Source organism: Lotus japonicus, chromosome 3, assembly GCF_012489685.1.
Source record: "Lotus japonicus ecotype B-129 chromosome 3, LjGifu_v1.2".
In the NCBI taxonomy this organism is placed as follows: domain Eukaryota; kingdom Viridiplantae; phylum Streptophyta; class Magnoliopsida; order Fabales; family Fabaceae; genus Lotus; species Lotus japonicus.
The window spans coordinates 90402366-90422475 of NC_080043.1; the positions used below are offsets into that span (position 1 = coordinate 90402366).

At 35.0% G+C, this 20110-nt stretch overlaps 2 protein-coding genes across 2 annotated transcripts; both read left to right on the forward strand.

The window, feature by feature from the left end:
* Positions 1 to 253: 253 nt before the first annotated feature.
* On the forward strand, positions 254 to 4152 carry LOC130747240 (probable CoA ligase CCL7). Its single transcript, XM_057600108.1, has 6 exons — positions 254 to 1543; positions 2124 to 2313; positions 2716 to 2861; positions 3231 to 3298; positions 3403 to 3505; positions 3896 to 4152. Exons 1-6 carry the CDS (start codon positions 542 to 544, stop codon positions 4007 to 4009), a joined length of 1623 nt encoding a protein of 540 aa, XP_057456091.1. The 5' UTR covers positions 254 to 541; the 3' UTR covers positions 4010 to 4152.
* Positions 4153 to 4296: 144 nt separating this feature from the next.
* LOC130747237 (4-coumarate--CoA ligase-like 7) lies at positions 4297 to 9120 on the forward strand. Its single transcript, XM_057600107.1, has 7 exons — positions 4297 to 6061; positions 6274 to 6842; positions 7013 to 7202; positions 7418 to 7563; positions 8129 to 8196; positions 8501 to 8603; positions 8711 to 9120. Exons 1-7 carry the CDS (start codon positions 5614 to 5616, stop codon positions 8822 to 8824), a joined length of 1638 nt encoding a protein of 545 aa, XP_057456090.1. The 5' UTR covers positions 4297 to 5613; the 3' UTR covers positions 8825 to 9120.
* The last annotated feature ends 10990 nt before the right edge of the window (positions 9121 to 20110 follow it).

Sequence of the window (20110 nt, forward strand, 5' to 3'; positions counted from 1 at the left end):
GCATTTGGTGGTTTTTACCGCCACAAAACAAATTGCAGAAATAAAAAAAGACTAAAAAAGAAAGACAAAAACACCTTGCTATCTCAGACTGCCATTAGACTCTAAAAAATGTACTTTTCCTTTTTTTTTTCAACTCCCATGTTTGTAGTAAAAAATGGCCTAAGATCAGTCAAGTTTTCCTTATGATTGAAATTTGAAAGCGAACCACCCCATTTTAGATGTACCCTTTTGCATCATTCCTCTCCATCTGAATAGAAAGCTATCCAAAAGTCAATCTATATCCACATGTCCACCTTCTTCATCATATATTTTATCTGTTCTGTGATCATGACCAATTCATGCACGTAATATTCACCATCAACACAAAGTCTCTTGAGTCATCGTCCTCCTCCCAAAATGAACAATCCTCAATCACCCATTCACACACCAAGACCAAATCAAACAAACACCTTTCTTGATGAAGATAATTTCATCTTAAACATGCAATAAACAACTTATCATCATCATCAAATCATTTCCACCTTGCCTTAGGTCATTATCAATGCAGAGATCAGGGTACGGTAGCGACGGAATATACAGGTCACTAAGACCTCGTCTGGTTCTTCCAAAAGACCAAAATCTCTCACTCGTCACCTTCCTCTTCAACAGCGTCTCCTCCTTCTCCAACAAACCTGCTCTCATCGATGCCGATTCCTCCGAAACGCTCACCTTCTCGCAGCTCAAATCTGTAGTAGCAAAGCTCGCCACCGGTTTCCTCCGCCTCGGACTCACCAAAACCGACGCCGTCCTCCTCCTCGCTCCCAACACCATCTACTTCCCCATCTGCTTCCTCGCCGCCACCGCCATCGGCGCCGTCGTCTCCACCGCCAACCCCGTCTACACCGTCCCCGAAATCTCCCGCCAAATCAAAGACTCCAACCCGAAGCTCGTCATCACTGTCCCGGAGTTATGGGACAAGGTGAAAGCCTTCGAGTTCAAACTCCCCACCGTGATAATCGGTTCCAACGCCGCCACGAGCTCGAAGACCACGAGTTTGCGCGCGGTGATGGAGCTTGCAGGGACGGTTACTGAGCAGCCGGAGGTTGGCGTGAAACAGGGGGACACGGCGGCGCTTCTGTATTCCTCCGGGACGACGGGGGTGAGCAAGGGCGTGGTGCTGACACACGGGAACTTCATCGCGTCGTCGTTGATGGTGGCGATGGATGATGACACGGAGGGGGAGGTTCCAGGCGTGTTTCTCTGCGTTTTGCCGATGTTTCATGTGTTTGGGCTTGCTATCATAACTTATGCGGCGCTCCGGCGGGGGAGTGCGGTGGTGTCGATGGGGAGGTTTGAGTTTGAGGCGTTGCTGAGGGCGGTGGAGAAGCATAAGGTGACGAATCTCTGGGTGGTTCCTCCGATGGTGCTTGCTCTGGCGAAACAGAGTGTGGTTGGGAAGTATGATCTTTCGTCGTTGAAGTATATTGGGTCAGGTGCTGCTCCTCTTGGGAAAGAGTTGATGGAGGAGTGTGCTAGGAAGTTACCTCATGTTTCTGTTTGTCAGGTACTTCATCACCTTCTTTTGGCCCTTCAATGGTGATTTCTTTAGCATTAGGTCCCGACCCGCCAAGGTCGTGGGGATAGGAGAGGTCGAATCGCCCTAACATGGCGAGACTGGTCTATAAATAATGTAATGTAATAGTATGATAGATAAAGGAAAAAAATGAGGTAGATGAGAGGTGAAAGTTGTTGAGAATCAGTGTGAGTAAAAGAGATGAAAAAGTGAGTATTGAGCTAGAGATTTGCTTTTAAGCCTAATGAGTGGAGATCTCCGATGGTGCGGCCCTAGATAGCTTCCATAGTGGTAATGTTGTGGTGACTTGAGACTGAGAATGTTCGGAATTCAAATGTGAGTTAGAAGTCAACATTCGATGAAAAAGAAAGTGTTGATGAACTCTCATACACCCAGTTCTATCAGTTGGTTTGCTCTTAACCCAATGTGTGGAGATCTCCTTGTCCCCCCCTCACGAGCCGACAAATTTACTATTTGGATGTCTAAGAATATGATTACTTTTTGTATGTCACTTGCATTTCTTTACCTTTCTCTTCCAATTACATTTCTCTCTTCCTTGTGCTCTTCTTAGGGCTATGGTATGACAGAAACTTGTGGAGTTGCATCTCTGGAGAATCCAAGAGTAGGGACTCGTCATACTGGCTCAACTGGAATGCTGGCTTCTGGAGTAGAAGCTCAGATAGTGAGTGTGGAGACACAGAAGCCGCTCCCTCCAAGACAGTCAGGAGAATTATGGGTACGGGGTCCTAACATGATGAAAGGTAGAGTGTCATTCCATGTTATATTTTAGCTTATGCATAAAATTTCTATCTCTAATGTTTAGTATGTGATTTCATAAGAAAAAAAGTTCTATGCTTACTGTTGAAAGTACAATTGTACAAACATATAAAAAGATCAATGCAGCATAAACTGTCTGATTCCCTCTAAGTATATCTATGATTTCTCTGCTAATGCCTCTGCTCCTCTTGGAACTAATATATAATTAGACTGGAACATCTTCTTTCACACTTTTAGCCTTCCTTCTTGATGCTTTTAAATACTTTTATAATTATATTGAATCTTTTTGGGGGGTTTACATGTGTTACTTTACACGGATATGGCATTAATTTGTATTAGGCTTTTCCTAGATGAAAACTTAGTGCAACCGTTACACAACTTTTCAGGTTATCATAACAATCCAGAAGCCACAAAATTGACTTTGGATAAAAAGGGATGGGTACATACAGGAGATGTTGGATATTTTGATGAGGATGGACAGCTCTATGTTGTTGACCGTATCAAAGAACTAATCAAGTATAAAGGTTTTCAGGTATGTAATCTAAATGATGTCAACAATAAAAGTATATTTCTATGGTTTGCATTACATCAGAAGATAATGCGATGTTATAGAATGTTAGCATCAGCTTCTCTTTCTTGAGAATCAATTCTAAAATCTGGAAGTTACTCACAAATTAGAAGCTTCTAGCTTAGTGTGCATTGAACAAATGTTCCATGCATGTCCCAAATTGTTAATGAGTCAATCCATAAGAAATTAAGAATGCATGTGATACTGTGTTAGGGTAATTATTTGTTTATTGGTACAACCCTTCTGGTTAATTGTTTAAGTGAAAATCAGCATTTATGTTCAGGAGTTTCATCTTATTTCATCATGTGCTCCTTGTCTCATGGTTCAAACTAGGTTGCACCAGCAGAACTTGAAGGGCTTCTAGTTTCTCATCCTGAAATACTAGATGCTGCTGTCGTCCCGTACGTATCACATGCATGATCTGTAGTTTAATTTGATAAATATTTTGTTAATTATCTATTATTGAAATTCATTATTGAGTTTATTTTTTCTTTCCTTTATGTAGATATCCGGATGATGAGGCTGGTGAAGTTCCAATTGCCTATGTTGTTCGTTCACCCAATAGTTCACTGACTGAGAAACAAATTCAGGAATTTATTGCTAGTCAGGTGAGAACAAGATAAGAATGAGAGTGATGTGATCTCTGACTTGCACTCATAAAACATAGAAAAAAGTTCTCCTTAAGATATAACTTAAGTAGACTGAAACTATAGTTGTGATATGCTCTTTTAAACAAACCAAAATGTGCTGCTTTTAAAGAAAATTATTCCTCTTTTGCTTTGGTTCTCTATGTTTGAGCCTACAAATACTCGTTTTGTAAATGAGCATAAACACCAAAATTTACTGTGTACTCAGTACTAGACACTGGGTTGTATAGTCCTCAAATTAAGCAGGGAAACCATTTGATCTGTATATTCACAGGTTGCCAAGTTGATCACATTTGAATGATTTCTCTATGTGCATTTGGAAGTTAATCCTTTTTATAATTCTATTTTCAGGTTGCACCTTTCAAAAAATTGAGAAGGGTGACATTCATCAGCAGTGTTCCAAAGACAGCTTCAGGAAAACTTCTCAGAAGAGAGCTTATTGCTAAAGCAAAATCCAAAATATAAGATATTAAAATTGTTTTGGTCAATTTCTTTGATAGAATGCAAGTTTGGAGTGCATGATGTAGGATTAAGCAATATGTGTTTGGGTAAACAACTTAATTAAATACTTATGCTAATAAGAGCTTATCGCATAAGCACTTATACAAGTGTTGAGAGAGCTTATATAAACAGCTTACGACCTTCTTACAAGGTGTTTTGAACTTATTTTCATAAGCAAATCTTATTTTCAAATAGCTTAAGAAAAAAAACTTATTCTTATTTATAACTTATTTTCAATTTATTTCAATAATTTTCTTAAAATAACTTATAAATAGTTTTCCCAAACACATCTAGTTCATAAGCTAATTTGATAAGCTTATTGAATTAAGCTTAAAATAGGTTGTAGATAGGTATACATGTTTATTCATAAGATGATTTAAGTAGTTTATAAAAGTAAGCTTGAATAAGCTCTAATTCAAACGGGTAGTCAATCAAGTTTACAATTAAAACCAGTAAGAAGCTCACCAGATTCCAGTAGCACTGGTTTGCAACTGAATGCTGTGAATAACACCAAGTACAAGTGAATTCCTACTATTTTTTGCCATTTTAATAATTCATGGTAATGGTATGATTGGAATTGTTTAGTTTACCATAAGTTTTGGGTGAATTGCACTTACCTCCTTTGAGGTTTTGCATTGTCTCCCCCTATATTATTTAACAAGACAATAACCACAATTATTTTATTGGAACATTCTAACCTCCCTTGAAATTTAGCATAATTGCATCGCTACTGCATTGTCTGTCTTAGGTACCTGGAAGTGAACTATATTCGGAAGTGTCTGTTCAAAGTTGAGAGCTATAGCACATGTTTATAAAAGCTAAGCCTAACAAAATCACTTAGAAGTAATTGACTATGACAGTTTGATGCAAGCAAAATGCAATTAATACATGTGACAAATTATATGTGATCAGAAACTCCAATCTGCAATTGCATAGTCCAACATTTCCTCTACAAACTGTTAGGGAAGATAGACAGGCAAGAGCAGATTGATCAAACATCTTTGATGCATTAACTACAAGACAGAACATGATCTTTGACACTGTCTATGCCTAGAGCCGGCTAGTGCATGCGTCCATTATTCTAAGGGAAAACTAAAGCGATATAAACCTTCTTATCTCAGTTTAATAATCCTCGACAACTTTGCCATCTCCGTCCACTTACTCTGATTGTCATCTAAGCGAAGATAAAGATGTCATGGGAACATTTAATATGAAGAAAATAGGGAGATAGAAAATGTGCATAAGCTAGGAGTGGGAAAAAGATATGAAAAAAGTACCACCAGTTTAACATCATTCTTTTTGTCTGATCAGTACCTCGTGAAAGCATTACGGCATTGTCCAGTTGCAAGTAATTAATCCAATTCAACAAGTCTTGTGCTCATCGATCGTCCTGTCCAGTGTCTCAATCTTGGAGACTTTGGTGTCAACAAAAAACAACACCACCCTTCACTATGTCAATTCACCATATACATATATAACACCCTATATTTTTCTCTTGTTATATTTCATCTTCATATAATCATATCCACAATAGTTCAATATATATTATCTTCTTTCAACCTAGCTCAATGCAGAGTGCAGGGTATGGTAGTGACGGAATATATAGGTCACTAAGGCCTTCTCTGTTGCTACCAAAGGACCAAAATCTCTCACTAGTCTCATTCCTCTTCAACAATGTCACCTCTTTCCCTAACAAACCCGCTCTCATTGATGCTGATTCCGCCAAAACCATCACCTTCTCCCAACTCAAATCCATAGTTGCCAGGCTTGCCGGTAGTTTCCTCCGACTCGGTCTCGCTAAAAACGATGTCGTCCTCCTCTTCGCCCCTAACAACATCTACTTCCCCATCTGCTTCCTTGCTGCCACGGCCATTGGCGCCGTCGCCTCCACCGCTAACCCCCTCTACACTATTGCTGAACTCTCCAGACAAATCAAGGATTCTAACCCCAAGCTTGTCATCACTGTCCGTGAATTATGGGACAAAGTGAAAGGCTTCAACTTCAAACTCCCCACAGGTAGCGTTTTGCATGTATATATATAGATACAACACCAAACAAACAAACAAGCTATCAAACAAACAAACAAGCTATCATAAAAATAAAAATGAAATGTAACCATGATCATAGTATGAGTGAATGCACTAGTGTAAAACTATTTTTTTATTATAGTGTAAACCTTTTCTAAACCGTGCATATCCATTAATCTATATATATTTTGTTATTGCTAGTGATCATCGGTTCAGATGATGCCACCATTGCCACGAGTTCAAAGACCTTAAGCTTCAATGCGTTAATGGAAATGGCAGAGCCAGCTAAAGAGTTGCCACAAAACAACGTGAAGCAGAGCGATACTGCGACAATTCTATACTCTTCTGGGACTACAGGGGTGAGCAAAGGCGTGCTACTAACACATGGAAACTTCATCGCGGTGTCGCTAATGGTAGGAATGGACGATGATTTGGCAGGTGAGTCAGAGGGCGTGTTCCTCTGCGTTCTGCCAATGTTTCACTTGTTCGGGATCGCACTCGTCTCGTACGCGTCGCTCCGGCGGGGGAATGCGGTGGTGTCAATGGGAAGGTTTGAGATTGAGGCGCTTCTAAGGGCTGTTGAGAAGTACAAGGTGACTGATATGTGGCTTGTTCCTCCTATCGTGCTTGCTCTGGTGAAACTGAAACAGAGTGTGGTTGGTAACTATGATCTTTCATCGTTGAAGTATGTTGGTTCTGGTGCTGCTCCTCTTGGGAAAGAGTTGATGCAGGAGTGTGCCATTCGATTTCCTCATGTTACTGTTTATCAGGTATTTAGTAGTTTTAATTTGTGCATGAGCTAATGAGATATTAGTGAACTTTTTAATGATTTTCTGCCTCCCATCATATTTATAAGAATTAAATCAGAGATTGACTTTGATCTTTTTAATAAGTTTGTGCTGCATTAATTACTTTTTGACATATTTTGATGTGGTCTCAGGGCTATGGTATGACAGAAACTAGTGGCATTATTTCTATGGAGAATCCAAGAGAAGGGGTTCGTCATAGTGGCTCAACTGGATTGCTGGCTGCAGGAATTGAAGCTCAAATAGTGAGTGTGGAGACACAAAGGTCACTCCCTCCTAGACAGATGGGGGAAATATGGGTACGAGGTCCTAACATGATGCAAGGTAAAGTGTCAAAATTATGGTGGACAGTGAAAATCTTGAAGTTTTTACCCATGTGACTTTCTGATTAGGATTGTAAATCAGAATCTTCTTGTTTTCATCCAATGTTTTGAGAGACAAGCGGCAACATGTTTGACTTTATATGAAGTTGGCATTAATTTGTATATGTAGTCTTTTTTTTCCTACATAAAATTCACTGTGACTAGGACAAATTTCAGGTTATCATAACAATCCAGAAGCCACAAGATTGACTATAGATAATAATGGATGGTTACATTCAGGAGATCTTGGATATTTTGATGAGGATGGTCAACTATATATTGTGGACCGTATTAAAGAATTGATCAAGTATAAAGGTCTTCAGGTATGTAGGAGTATGTAATATTGTAATATGTCAACAGTAAATATTCATATATATGAGGTCTTAACCTTAATTAATTAGTGTCATATTTACTTGGTCATTAGAAATGTCATGTACTCCCTCTGTTCCTTAATACCTCTGTTCCTTAATATAAGTCACATTTTTTGAAAAAAATTTGTTCTTAAATATATGTCACTTTCTAATATCTAGGAAGCATTAAATAATTTTTTCCAAATTCACCCTCATATTTAATATGAAAGAGATTATGAACTTTTTGAATATTAACTTGGAGAGAGAAAATCATAGGAAAGTAAATAAGAGTAGTCTAGGAAAGCTAATCATTTCTTTTACAAATTTATTGTTACTAACTACTTTTCTTAATCTAAGATAATTAGTTATTTGTGACTTATAAATAGAAACAGAGGGGAGTACAAATGTCCCATGTCCCAAAAATTATTTGTCAATCATAATGTTTCAATAGTAATAATGCATATGTGATACCCTATTAACTCTATTTGGTTGACTGTGATCAAGAGTTTACTTTATGTGCTCTTTGTCTCATAACTAGGTTGCACCAGCAGAACTTGAAGGGCTTCTCGTTTCTCACCCTGAAATACTAGATGCTGTTGTTGTCCCGTAAGTATCATCACACATATGATCTGTAGTTTCATTTCAAAATACCAACAACTTCTAGCCAACTGATAGATGTGTAGTTGATTTTCTTAAGGATATAGTTCAGAGAGTTCGATTTCTGGTAAGAAGAATAATTGTTGAAACAAGTATACATATTTAATGTGATTTTAGAGTTTCGAGAAGATTAATCTCATGACTGCTGACCGTTATTATTGATACCTTTATGCAACCAAGAAGTTTAATTTAAAATAGATTTGGATATCCATATTTTTTGGGAATTCATAGTTGAGTTTCTTTGTTTCTTTAGATATCCAGATGATGAGGCCGGTGAGGTTCCAATTGCCTACGTTGTTCGTTCGCCCAACAACTCATTGAAAGAGGAAGAAGTTAAAAAGTTTATTGCTAATCAGGTACATGATAAAATCTATAAAAGCTTGATCTCAATTAGCTAGCCACATATGAATTGTTATTTTGTGTGCCATTGTCATTTGTTATTCATTTTGATACTTTTCTTCAGGTAGCACCTTACAAAAAATTGCGGAGGGTGACATTCATCAGCAGTGTTCCTAAGACAGCTTCTGGAAAAATTCTCAGAAGAGAGCTAATTGCAAAAGCACGATCCAAAATATAAGAAGCTATGATTTTTTTATTTCTCTTCAACAATTCTGTGATAGAATTGTTAATCGATCCTGTATTGATTGTTAATTAAATCTCTCAAAATGGGTATTTCCAACCAAACAGGATGCAAGTGGTAGTGCAGTCATATATAAATGAAAATACTGAGGGAAGGGATTGGCTTCAAATATATTTTCTCTTGGTTTTTGAATCTTAGGATAATCACGACAGTAATAATATACTTTGATCTTGATCCATACAAGATGGATGTAAAAACAACATTTCAAAATAATCACCTTCAATTTTCACTTATTATAACTCTCATCATTGACCTTCACTATATAAGGATTGTAGGCAATTTGTTGAGAGATGTGATAGGTGCCAAAGAACTAGAAACATCTCTAGGAAGAATGAGATTCCTTTGAAACATATTTTAGAAGTTGAGCTTTTTGACGTGTGTGGTCGATTTCATGGGACCATCCCAGCTTCCTATGGATGTTAGTACATTCTTGTGAATGAAGATTATGTTTCTAAGTGGTTTAATATGTAGTACTGATATTATAATTCATTAAAACTTTAAAATATTTTTCCTAATTATCTAAGATACTACATCAGTCACCTCCTCCCCTATATATAAATATATATTAGAAAAGAATTAGATAGCTTCTCTTCGGTTGACACGAGTTCCATGATTTCAAAACAAATTTTGAAACCAAATTTTTAAAGATTTGTCTAATTATCTAATATTTACCTAGATTATTTCTTACTAAATTTATTTCATCAATCACGATTTAAATAAATTATAAATATGGTTAATTATTTTGGGGAATTAGAGCAATTATTATTTGATGAATGCGGAAAAATTACAATATTTGATTTGATTGATTTTCAAATATTTAAGAAAATGAAATGTTTTAATAATCATTCAAGAAATAAGAAATTATCATAAAAAAAAGGAAAAGAGAAATTTGAAAGAAGAGATGATCAGAGAGAGAACAACAAATTGGGGACGAGAGAGAGAAGGACAATTAGTGGGGAAAGAAGAAAAAATATAGAGAAACTGGAAATTTAAAATGTCAAATGAGAGAAAAGAGAGAGAAACGAAATTGGGGGAGAAACACAAACAATTAAAGAGAAAATAGTGGGAAAAGAGGACAACACATATTGAGAACAAATTTTAAATAAAAAGATTAAAACATAAATAACTTAGAATTTAAAAAATAACTCGCATAATCACGTCGATGGTAATTGAAAACTGAATATTGTTTAACCTAAGATGTTATGTCTATGATTTTGGTTCACCCACTGAAGTTTGGGTTGTGAAGGTTCTGCTTTTATCATCATCATCATCATAATTATCAATTCAGGACTAGGTTTATGTATTTGATAATCCTGTTGTATTTGATTTGATATTCTTTTATCTAGTTGAAGCGTAAATGATTTTCTGGATTTCTTATTCTTCTTAAGCAAGTGTTTTCAGCGAAGGTGTTGTTTGTTAATATTTTGGGTGCTGTTTCACTAAGTACATTCTTCTGGTTTAAATCTTACAGAATGAGTGGCGTGCAATTGGGGTTCAGCAGAGCCGTGGCTGGGTTCACTATGCAATTCATCGTCCTGAGCCTCACATAATGCTTTTCAGGAGGCCTTTGAATTATCAGCAGCAGCAGGAAAACCAGGCTCAGCAGAGCATGCTTGTCAAATGATTACTAATTTCCATTGGAAATCTGAAAGTGGAATACAAAATATTATATAGGTTTTATAGTCTTTGGTTGTGGAATTCTCTTCTGTGGAGAATTTTAAGTATGATCCATTGTCATTTTAATGTGCTTTTAGACTTGATGTTTCGGCATGTATGTTGGTGTACCTCTTTGTACTCCTATCAGTTATTTTCAGTTACATTCTGCAAATGATCTCGCCAATTCCATGATTCTGGCATTTGTGTTTTTGTGATCATTATGTTGTTTGCAGCAAGGTTTATGATCATCATATAAATGAATTTCTAGGAAAGGTTTGACTTCAAGCTGACTTGTGCTGCCCAAAAAGATTTTCAGAAACAATATGTTTATTATTCTTGCATGGCTAAAAGTGAATTAAGTCAAAACTAGATTCCACTGTTCCCAGAATTAACTATTACTTTTGTTGCTTGAGGTTCTATGGTCTTTATGAATGTGGAGAGTGGTGTTTCATAGCAAGAGTGAAGTGTTCAATAGAAAATCTGATATTAGTTCGTGTATCAAACGATTATAAATTTGTGAATTGAGATTTCTTCTGTTTTAACAACAACTCGGCAAAATTAGATTAAGTTATTACTGTTTTTGTGATATGGCTTTTTAGTAGAATGTCCCTTTACCAAACTCAAGCACATGTGTTAAGTCAGTTGTTTTAAAATAATTTTTAAGCGTGAGTGAGTTTTTCTACAATTCATGCCATGAGTTGGGTGGAACTCATTCATAGCATCATCTATTAATCTCTTATCGTAATCCTATTTTAGGTTGCTCACTTTCTTATGATAATAGCTTGGTTAGTTAGTTTAATATAGTAGGTTGGTTTATAAACTTGTGTTTATACAATATTTTAAAAATATAAAACTGCATTACCTTACTCATAGCATCATTTATATATAATGTTTGCTTTGAACAAAGTGTTTTGTTTGAATTGTTTAACTTGGATAGATTTGGATCCCCTCCTGTGTTTGTTTCACATGACCATGTCATGTAGTAAGATCATATCAATTCATTAATTTTAATGAAATCCAAGTGGATCATGACTTCAATTTTATTTTCAATTTTCACGTTCTCACAAAATTTTACCCTATTTTCCCTCATCTTGGTTCTGTTTAATGCGAAAGTGTTTTTCTTGATAGAATAGAGACTCTATTTCTTCTTCACTCACTGTATGTGCTGCGATTGTTTAAGGGAAGGGTGGCAAGGAACCTGAAAAATGGTTGCTACTGTGGAAATTAATGTTATCAAAAGCACCCTCATAATTTTATCAAAGGTTACCTCTAATTATTATTTTCAAATCGAGGTTTAATGATTTTTGTGGGATGTAGAAAAAATGCATAAGAAAAGCAATTCAATCAAAGAAGATAATTGGGAAAACATGAAGCAGTAAAAATTGAACTGTGCGAAGAAATAGGAAAGTAGTTATTGCATTTTTTGGGAAGATGAAAGTATAAAATGATGACTTCCTTCCATCACCGTTGGATTTCTTCAAACTTAAATGAATGGTGATGATCCTATCACATGACCATGTCATGTCATGTGAAACACACACATGAGATGATCCAAATCCCATATCCACTTTGAAACACTTGTTTTGTAAACATTATTCTATAAAATGTGACACATGGATTATTCAAAGTTTGTTTTTTGAAACTTGATTATTCAAAGATCTTGAAATTAAAAGTCACCATAGATCCAATTAAGCATAGTGTCAATTTAATTCCAAACATGTCAGATCTGAAACCTAGCCGCTGATTATTTCTTGATTCCTTTGAATTTTATTTCATTCACTATCTATACTAGCCTACTAGGATTAAAGTGACTCAATTTTTTTTGTGATGGGTACTTGTTCATCTGAATTTGTTTCCAAGCCATTGGAAAAGAACAACGATAAAAATCAAGGGAGCTACCAGTTATTATAAGAGAATTTGCCCCTTAAATCAAGGGACCTATTTTATTTTGCCCTTTCTGTGATTCTTATATGTTCTTTTATTGTGTAATGTTCCATTTTGTCTCGACTTTGCTTTCTCTTGACCGGAGATTTTACAAATATTGCAAATGTATAGGGGTGAAAGTGAAACTGCTGTTTTTGTGATCCTGTCATAGCTTTTTTGTTGGATGAATTGGGGATAGTGGACTGATGCAAGAGGACATTCAAAAGAAGGGCATCACATTGTTTCCTGAAACAGAATCCCTTCTTATCTTAACTCCGCAGTAAATGACTCCTCTTCCTTTATTTGCTTTCTTCATGGTACTCCATTTATGTTTTTTTTTAACCAAAAAAGGGTATGAGGAAGAAGTTGATTGAATGGGTAGGACGAGTAAAGAAATTGAGAGGCTGGCGACTGTGTTGTATTTGTACTCAAACTGATGGATACGGTTAGAAAACAACACTGCCAAAATATTAGGGTCATGGCGCGCACACACACAAATATTTATAGGTTAAGTATCAGATTGATCCATGTCTTTGTCTTGTCGTCTAAGGTAAGTTGCCCCCCTGAAAAATTTATTGCATTTAGACCCCTCGTCTTTAAAAAACTTTTGGAGCAGATCCTCGCCGGAGGACGGAGCTCCGACAAGTGCTTAAGTGGCACGCTGACTAGACTTATTAAGGTGACGTGGAATTAAAAAAATAAAAAATAAAAACAAATTACAAGTCAGATTTTTAAACCAAATTAACCTATTCCTAATATGATCAACTAAATTAAATCCCCCCAAAACTTATCCCAATTCACCCCTAATTAACCCAAATTAGGGTTCATATCTGACTCTTCTTCTTCCCCTCTTATTCTTCTTCCTCCTCTTGTTGTTGTTGCAGGTGTCTCACCACACATTAATGAACCCAGCACTACATACACTAATATTATTTAAGGAGCCTCTTATCTCCTTCTTAAAAGCTCCTAGCACTCAAGTCTCACTGGAGAACTGGTTCCAAACACAAAATCCAGAAGAGAAAAAAAAATGGGTTTCCTCTCTGTGAAAATTGTTCACGCGTCCTTACGTTCTTCCTCCTTCTCAACTTCATCATCCTCAGTACCATCGTTGCAACTTTCAAGCTCCACAACCATAACAACTCCCCGCCGGACATTGCGCTTCTCCCCTCGGAGCCACTCATCGCCGCCTACGGCATTCAGATCCCCGCTCCTGAGCCGATCAAGATCTCCGCCAACGCGCAAATCGACTACGACGACGAAGTGGAGACAATGTCGGTCAAGATCTCCGGCAGCTTCCCAACGAACTACAACAATGTCGTTTCAGGTGGATACGCGTACGAGGTTATAGAGAAATCACTATCTCTGATCTCAATCCACATACCCTAAAGCTCCGTTTTCCATTCACGTTCAATTCAATCGAGATTTTATGTTCTGAAGAATCCCGATTCAATTTCTATTCTTGAAATGTGTCAAATCCTTCTAATCTTTCTCTACCTGAGCTTGATTGAGCTGAAAAGGGAATGATTGTTGAAGTTGGAACCCTAATTGTTCATATTGAATTGGAGATTGGGAATTTGGGTTAATTGGTGTGAATTGAGTTAAGTTTTGGGGAAAATTAATTTTGTTTAATTAAGTTAGGGTTATAATTAAGAATAGGTTAATTACGTATTAAAATCCGACCTGTAATATTTTTTTAATTTTTTAAGTTTTTTTACACGTCACCTCAATAAGTCTAGTAAGCGTGCCACTTAAGCACTCGCCTTAGCCCCGCCCTCTGGCGAGGATACGCTCCAAAAGTTTTTCAAAGACGAGGACCAAATGTAATAAATTTTTCAGGGAGAGACTTACCTTAGACGGCAAGACAAAGACAAGGACCAAACTGATACTTAACCCAATATTTATTGATTATAGCAAACAAAGTTTGGTGTTGTAAGTCTTACTCTACTGAAAAAGAAAATTTGTGAGGACTGTTATTGTTGGTTTCTTTCAAGTTTGAGGAGAAAAATGTTGTCCTGGAAAAGTTGAGGAATAAGCTTGAGAGTTTTTACAGAGGTAGAAAATGGAGATGTTAATGTAGAGTTTAGAGAATCTAGAGGGGGAGTATTTTCTTCAACAATTTGGAGTTGTCCGTTATTAGAAGAGGAATTTTTTTTAATGTAGTTTAAGCTTCTCACTTGAATATAGCCTTATAGGTTTTATTATTTTTATGCTATGTTTCTGTTTGTATCAGATAATTGTAGCTATTTTGGATAGAGGGAAGGGACTTTGGAAAGATGGATTTAAAGATTAAAACTTAGGGGATGTTTGGAACGAAGGAATGATCCAGCATAGGAAAGAAAAGGACCTAATAAATTTTCCTTCCATCGTTTGGAATGACATATTAGAGAGAGGAAAGAAAAATTAGGACAGTGGGACCCGCAGTGCAGGTTTCCTTCCACAACTGGGAAGAAAACGGAGGAAAGGACCATATTTCAACATAATGACACATTTATCCTCTTACTTCTCTCACAAAATAAATAATTAATTGTATTGGAAAAACTACAAATAACGATGTTGCTAAGTTAGATGTAATTTTATTAGTGTTGTTTTATTCAGCATATCCCCATTATATATTTTCTAAGTGCAGTAAAAAAGTATTAACATGTTCGACATAATAATTTAAAATATTTTTTTTTAAATTCGTTAAAAAACTCATTATTACTTGTCATTTTTATTTGAGGATGTTTGTGTTATTTCACAAATATACAACTTTCTTTCCTCCCACTTTTGTTTCCTCTTTTCTCCAATACCAAACGGCCTAAGAATCATCTTACTTTCTTTTTTCTTTCTTTCCTTTTCCTTTGTTTCCTTTCTCTTTCTTTTCTTCCTTATGCCAAACAAATCATTAATCTTTGGTATGCTATTTGCATTAGCATTCCACTGTTATAATCTCATTATATATATATTGTCAACTGGATTAATTTTTCAGTCTATTGTAAATCACCTTTCACGAGAGCCCAAATTCACTCACCGTTTATAAGTAATGTAAAGGGTGGTCTTTATGTTTCCTAGCCTCTCTATAAATGTGTATATAGGCATGTTAGTTTTTACATACAAATTAAAAAAAACATATAAATCTATTTAATCAAATTATACTCATAAGTAAGAATAAAAAATTATACCCATAAGTATTCTTTTATGTTTTTGTTTTACAAAGTTTGTTTTGACAATAACGATTGTAAGTTTCGTCTCCATGTAGTAATTGTATCAAAATTTAGCCCATTAAACTAATTTTTATTTTTTGCTATTTGATTTTATTTTACATGTAGGTCCATGTTAGGTTATAGGGAGTATAATTCTAGGGTTGTTTTGTTTAATACCTTTGGCAGCACATACACAAGGAAGGCAGCAAAAGATCGAGCTTGGAAAGAAAGCAATTTATTTGTAGTGAGTAGTTTATCTTAGTTGTTAGTCAACTTTGAACCTGTTAAAATTGTTCATATTTTGTACATGAATTCTGCTAAGAGAATTATCATAATTTTATATTTAACGAACTTAATCCAATATTTTGCACATGTTCATATTTTGATTAAAAGACAAATCTTCAGTGAAATGTGTTATTATATCAATATAACTTTGCACTTTTCTTCCAAGTTTATTAGTTGGTGATGCATCATAGTTTGTAAGTTCTTAGGAGCTTTTAAATGTTAGCTTAATGATGTATATTTTTCGTCCTGGAAGTGATTTATGTCATGGAAATTCTCCATAAGTTCCATGGTTTTAAATACTAGTACGATAATTTGACGAAATTCTTTGTGCAGAGATTAAAAAATATTAGTACGTATATTGTCCCACAAGAAGGAACGAGCGTGAAAAATACTTTCATCTAAAATTTAATAGAAAATGATATAATTTCTATACTTTAACAATACAATATGATGTTAAAAATACATTACAAAACAAAATAGTCTACTTCCCTTTTATTATCAAATTAGAAGATATAAGAAAATCCTTTCACCTTAATACTAATAGAAAAATATATTTTTAAATAATTTAAGTGTACTGTTTATAATTTTTAATTTTTTTATAAATATGTTCTATGCATTGGTACATGTTTGAAAACACAAGAAGAATACCCACATGTGAAGAATGAAGATTTTGGCAATTAATTCTTTTATTTTTCAGAATTTTTATATTTATTGAGTGTATATATGAGTACAAAACACTATAATTAAGTGTCTCAATTTATATTTTTGAAGAGTTTAATGGATATGCACTGACAGTGTAAAATAATTTTACACAGTCATCCAATCAAAGCATGCCACATAGGAGAGATAATTACATTTGACTTTAATTTTAATTAAAAGAATAAGATATTTTTTGATTTGGTGGAATTCAATTGGATGTCTGTGTAAAACTACTTTACACTGTCAGTGCATATCCATTAAACTCATTTTTGAAATATTTACATTCAGATTATGATCGTACTTTAATTCATACTATCTCAATTGTTTTATAATTAAAGTACCGATTAATGTCACAAATTTCGATCAATTTGAATTGATCGAGCCGATTGGATTCCCTTGAAAACGAGAAAATTCTCTTAATACTGTGTATGTTTCAAGAAAGGGATGAGTTTAAGTTAATAAATGATAATGTAGTGAAATATTGCTATAGATTCTTTTAGATGTAGTACCGTTTGAAATAACTTGTTTGAACTTATTTTATAGTATTATGAGTGTTAACTATGCCTTATGTAAATAATTTATCTATAAGTTGTTTTGAACTTATTTGCATAAATTGTCTAAATTAGCTTGTGAATAAGGCAACACTAATGCAATAAACATTAATTGATGTGATAAACGTTAATTATCTCCATAAACGGTTAATTGATGTGATTTTCCAAACGCACAATTGCTCAAGGTTTTTAGTAGTACTACGGAATTGTGAGCTTTAGTTGGGGGAAAATAGTTCCTTATTGTTGTAATTCAACTACATATTTGGAAAAAATGTCCTTACGGTATAGATTAGTGGTGGGAGTGGGATGGATACAAATGAATTTTAACTATAAAGAATGTGTGACTCATAACTGTGCAGTTAGAAATTTTCTCATGTGTGTATAAAGTTTTCTCTGTTTACTTATAAACGTTTTTTTAAATATTTCTATAATTGATTTATAGAGCTAAAATCAATTTTAGGGAAAAATTTGTGAGTAACTGTTTTGTGTGAAAAATAATTTTAAAAGAAGAGAAGTTGGTACATATGCTATAATGACACGATTAAAAAGTGAGGATGGGTGAATTTTTCATTTTAGGTTTCAAGAAAGGAATAAGCATAAGTTAGTGAATGATAATGTAGTGAAATATTGTAGTACATATTAGAAGAATTTATTTGAGCTTATTTTATAACATGAGTGTTAATTTGTTCAAGTGTTTTAATGATCTTATATAATTAAATAGATTATAATTTATTTATAAATTCTTTAGAACTTATTTGCATAAGTTATTTAAATTAACACGTGAATAAGATTTATTTCAATAAATATCTCAAATTAGCTTGTGAATAAGCTAGTGTTAATGCAATAAACGTTAATTATCTCCATAAACATTTAACTAAGTGGGAAGAGTAAGAAAGTGTAGTAGACTTGTACCAGATTGAATGGAGGGGCAGGGTTGGAATAATAAAAAGTTGTAAAAAGGGATCAGGTGAGACGTACGTGAGTGATATGCTGCCACCGTCTTCACCACCACTAATGCCACCGTCTTCACCACCTCCACTGCCTCCACGATTATCGTCATTAGGTAGCGTCGACCTTCATCACCATGCTACCTGACCACACTCCATCATCATGTTGTTGCAACTACTATTTGTTATCATGAATATACAAATTGGTAAATAATTTTTAAATTAAAAATAGCTTTATGTTAAAAAATAAAAACTAACGCATAACTTTCATTTTTCTTGAGGTTTTTATTTTAAAAACTAAAAAGTAGCTCTTAGAAGGAAAAAAAATGGTTTATTATATCAAACTCAAATAAGAAGCAGTTGAGGAGTGAGACAATGAGGATTCTTATTCTGAATTTATGATTCTACACTGCGCGAGCCTCCATACACTACTACAAAAAAGGCGTTGGGTAATGGTTAAAATCTAGGGTAGCGGTTATGCAGACGGTGCTATACAAGGTGTGGCTAGAGTTGGGCAGCGGCTAGTAACAGCTACGAAAAGTAATAGAAGAAAAACAGAAGGGAAGACCAATATTGCAGTTAACTAATACTAAAAGTTTCAGAAAGATCAAAAACCTGAGGAAAACTAAGATGACCATTCACATGTTTCTGATTAGGGAGATACCAGCTCACCATACCGCCTATATTTTCTCAATAAAGGAGTCCAATTACTCAAGTTTCACTTGTAAATATCATTCTACTAGGAAATTGAATCCATATGCATTATGTGAATATTGATTTCGTAAATTGTATGTTTTAACAGAAAAATGTTTTAGGTTCAAATCCCCCTTCTCGGATGCTGATGTAGCATTTAACGATCACATTGTCCATTTTCTAACGTTAGAAAACCGGATATAATTTGTATATCCAGGAATACCTTTGGCATCAGAACTCATTCTAGCACAATCAAATATATCATCTTTCTCTTCTCGACCACCTTTCCTCTTTCAGAAGCCTTGACGTGGAGGTCGTACCTAGAGCACCCAACCATTCAACAAATATCATCCACAATCTTATCAGAAAATCTTTGATTCTTGAAAATGTCTTTGTCATTTCTTATCTAGACACATGTTATGGAAGACAAAGATATCTTATACAGCCCTAGCCACCTTACGTGCCTTGGCTTCGTGGATACTTTTGTATCCAGGAAGATTCAGAATCATCTGGCGACACAGACCACTGTCAACGCTACTCAAGTACTCAACTCATCCTTCTACTACTCTCTCTCTCAACTCTTCATTCCACTACTCTCGCTCTCAACATGCTTTCTCTTTCTCAAACGTCCTCGCTCTCTTTGCTGAAGCAAGAGGTAATGGTTTTCTTCGTTTTTCTTCGCTGTTGTCACGTTTGATTCGAGTACCATTGCTTCATACTAGGTTCATTTCATTTGTATTTGTACATTCTCTAGTGTTGCCGTTAATTTCATAGTGAATCCTCAGTTTCTTTCCAATTTCTTGAAACTCTGTTTTTGCGTGTTCTTCAATCTTGCAATAGTTTCTGTAAATTTGATTAGCTGTACTGAATCTGTGCGAGGATTTATTTTCGAATCTGAATATGGATACACATTGATTATTAGGTTTCTAAAAATGTTCTCATGCTTGTTTTTTCTTCATTTCTCCTCGTCATTGTCACGTTGGATTCGAGTATCTATTGCTTCATAGTTAGCTTCATTTCATTTGTATTTGCACATTCTCTAACATCTAACATCTGCTAGTGTTATCATCAATAGATTTCTTGAATCCTCATTTTCTTTGCAATTTCTTGGATGCTATGTTTTTTCATTTTCTTCGCAATTGTTTCGATTAGCATTAGCAGAGAAAGGGGGAAGACATCTTCACTGCAAGGAATTGTGAACCATTACAACTTTATAGGTTGATTAAGCCTTAATGGATGTAGTTTTTAAAGCCTTAATAGAGATTCTCAACTGCAATGGTAGTAAAC

Bases quoted from the DNA above. Each gene is read 5' to 3' on its own strand.
- LOC130747240 (XM_057600108.1), top strand. From the start codon at position 542: ATGCAGAGATCAGGGTACGGTAGCGACGGAATATACAGGTCACTAAGA. The intron at 2,862-3,230 runs GTATGTAATCTA...GGTTCAAACTAG, and splicing joins TCAAGTATAAAGGTTTTCAG to GTTGCACCAGCAGAACTTGA. The intron at 3,299-3,402 runs GTACGTATCACA...TCCTTTATGTAG, and splicing joins CTAGATGCTGCTGTCGTCCC to ATATCCGGATGATGAGGCTG.
- LOC130747237 (XM_057600107.1), top strand. From the start codon at position 5,614: ATGCAGAGTGCAGGGTATGGTAGTGACGGAATATATAGGTCACTAAGG. The intron at 8,197-8,500 runs GTAAGTATCATC...TTGTTTCTTTAG, and splicing joins CTAGATGCTGTTGTTGTCCC to ATATCCAGATGATGAGGCCG. The intron at 8,604-8,710 runs GTACATGATAAA...ACTTTTCTTCAG, and splicing joins AAAAGTTTATTGCTAATCAG to GTAGCACCTTACAAAAAATT.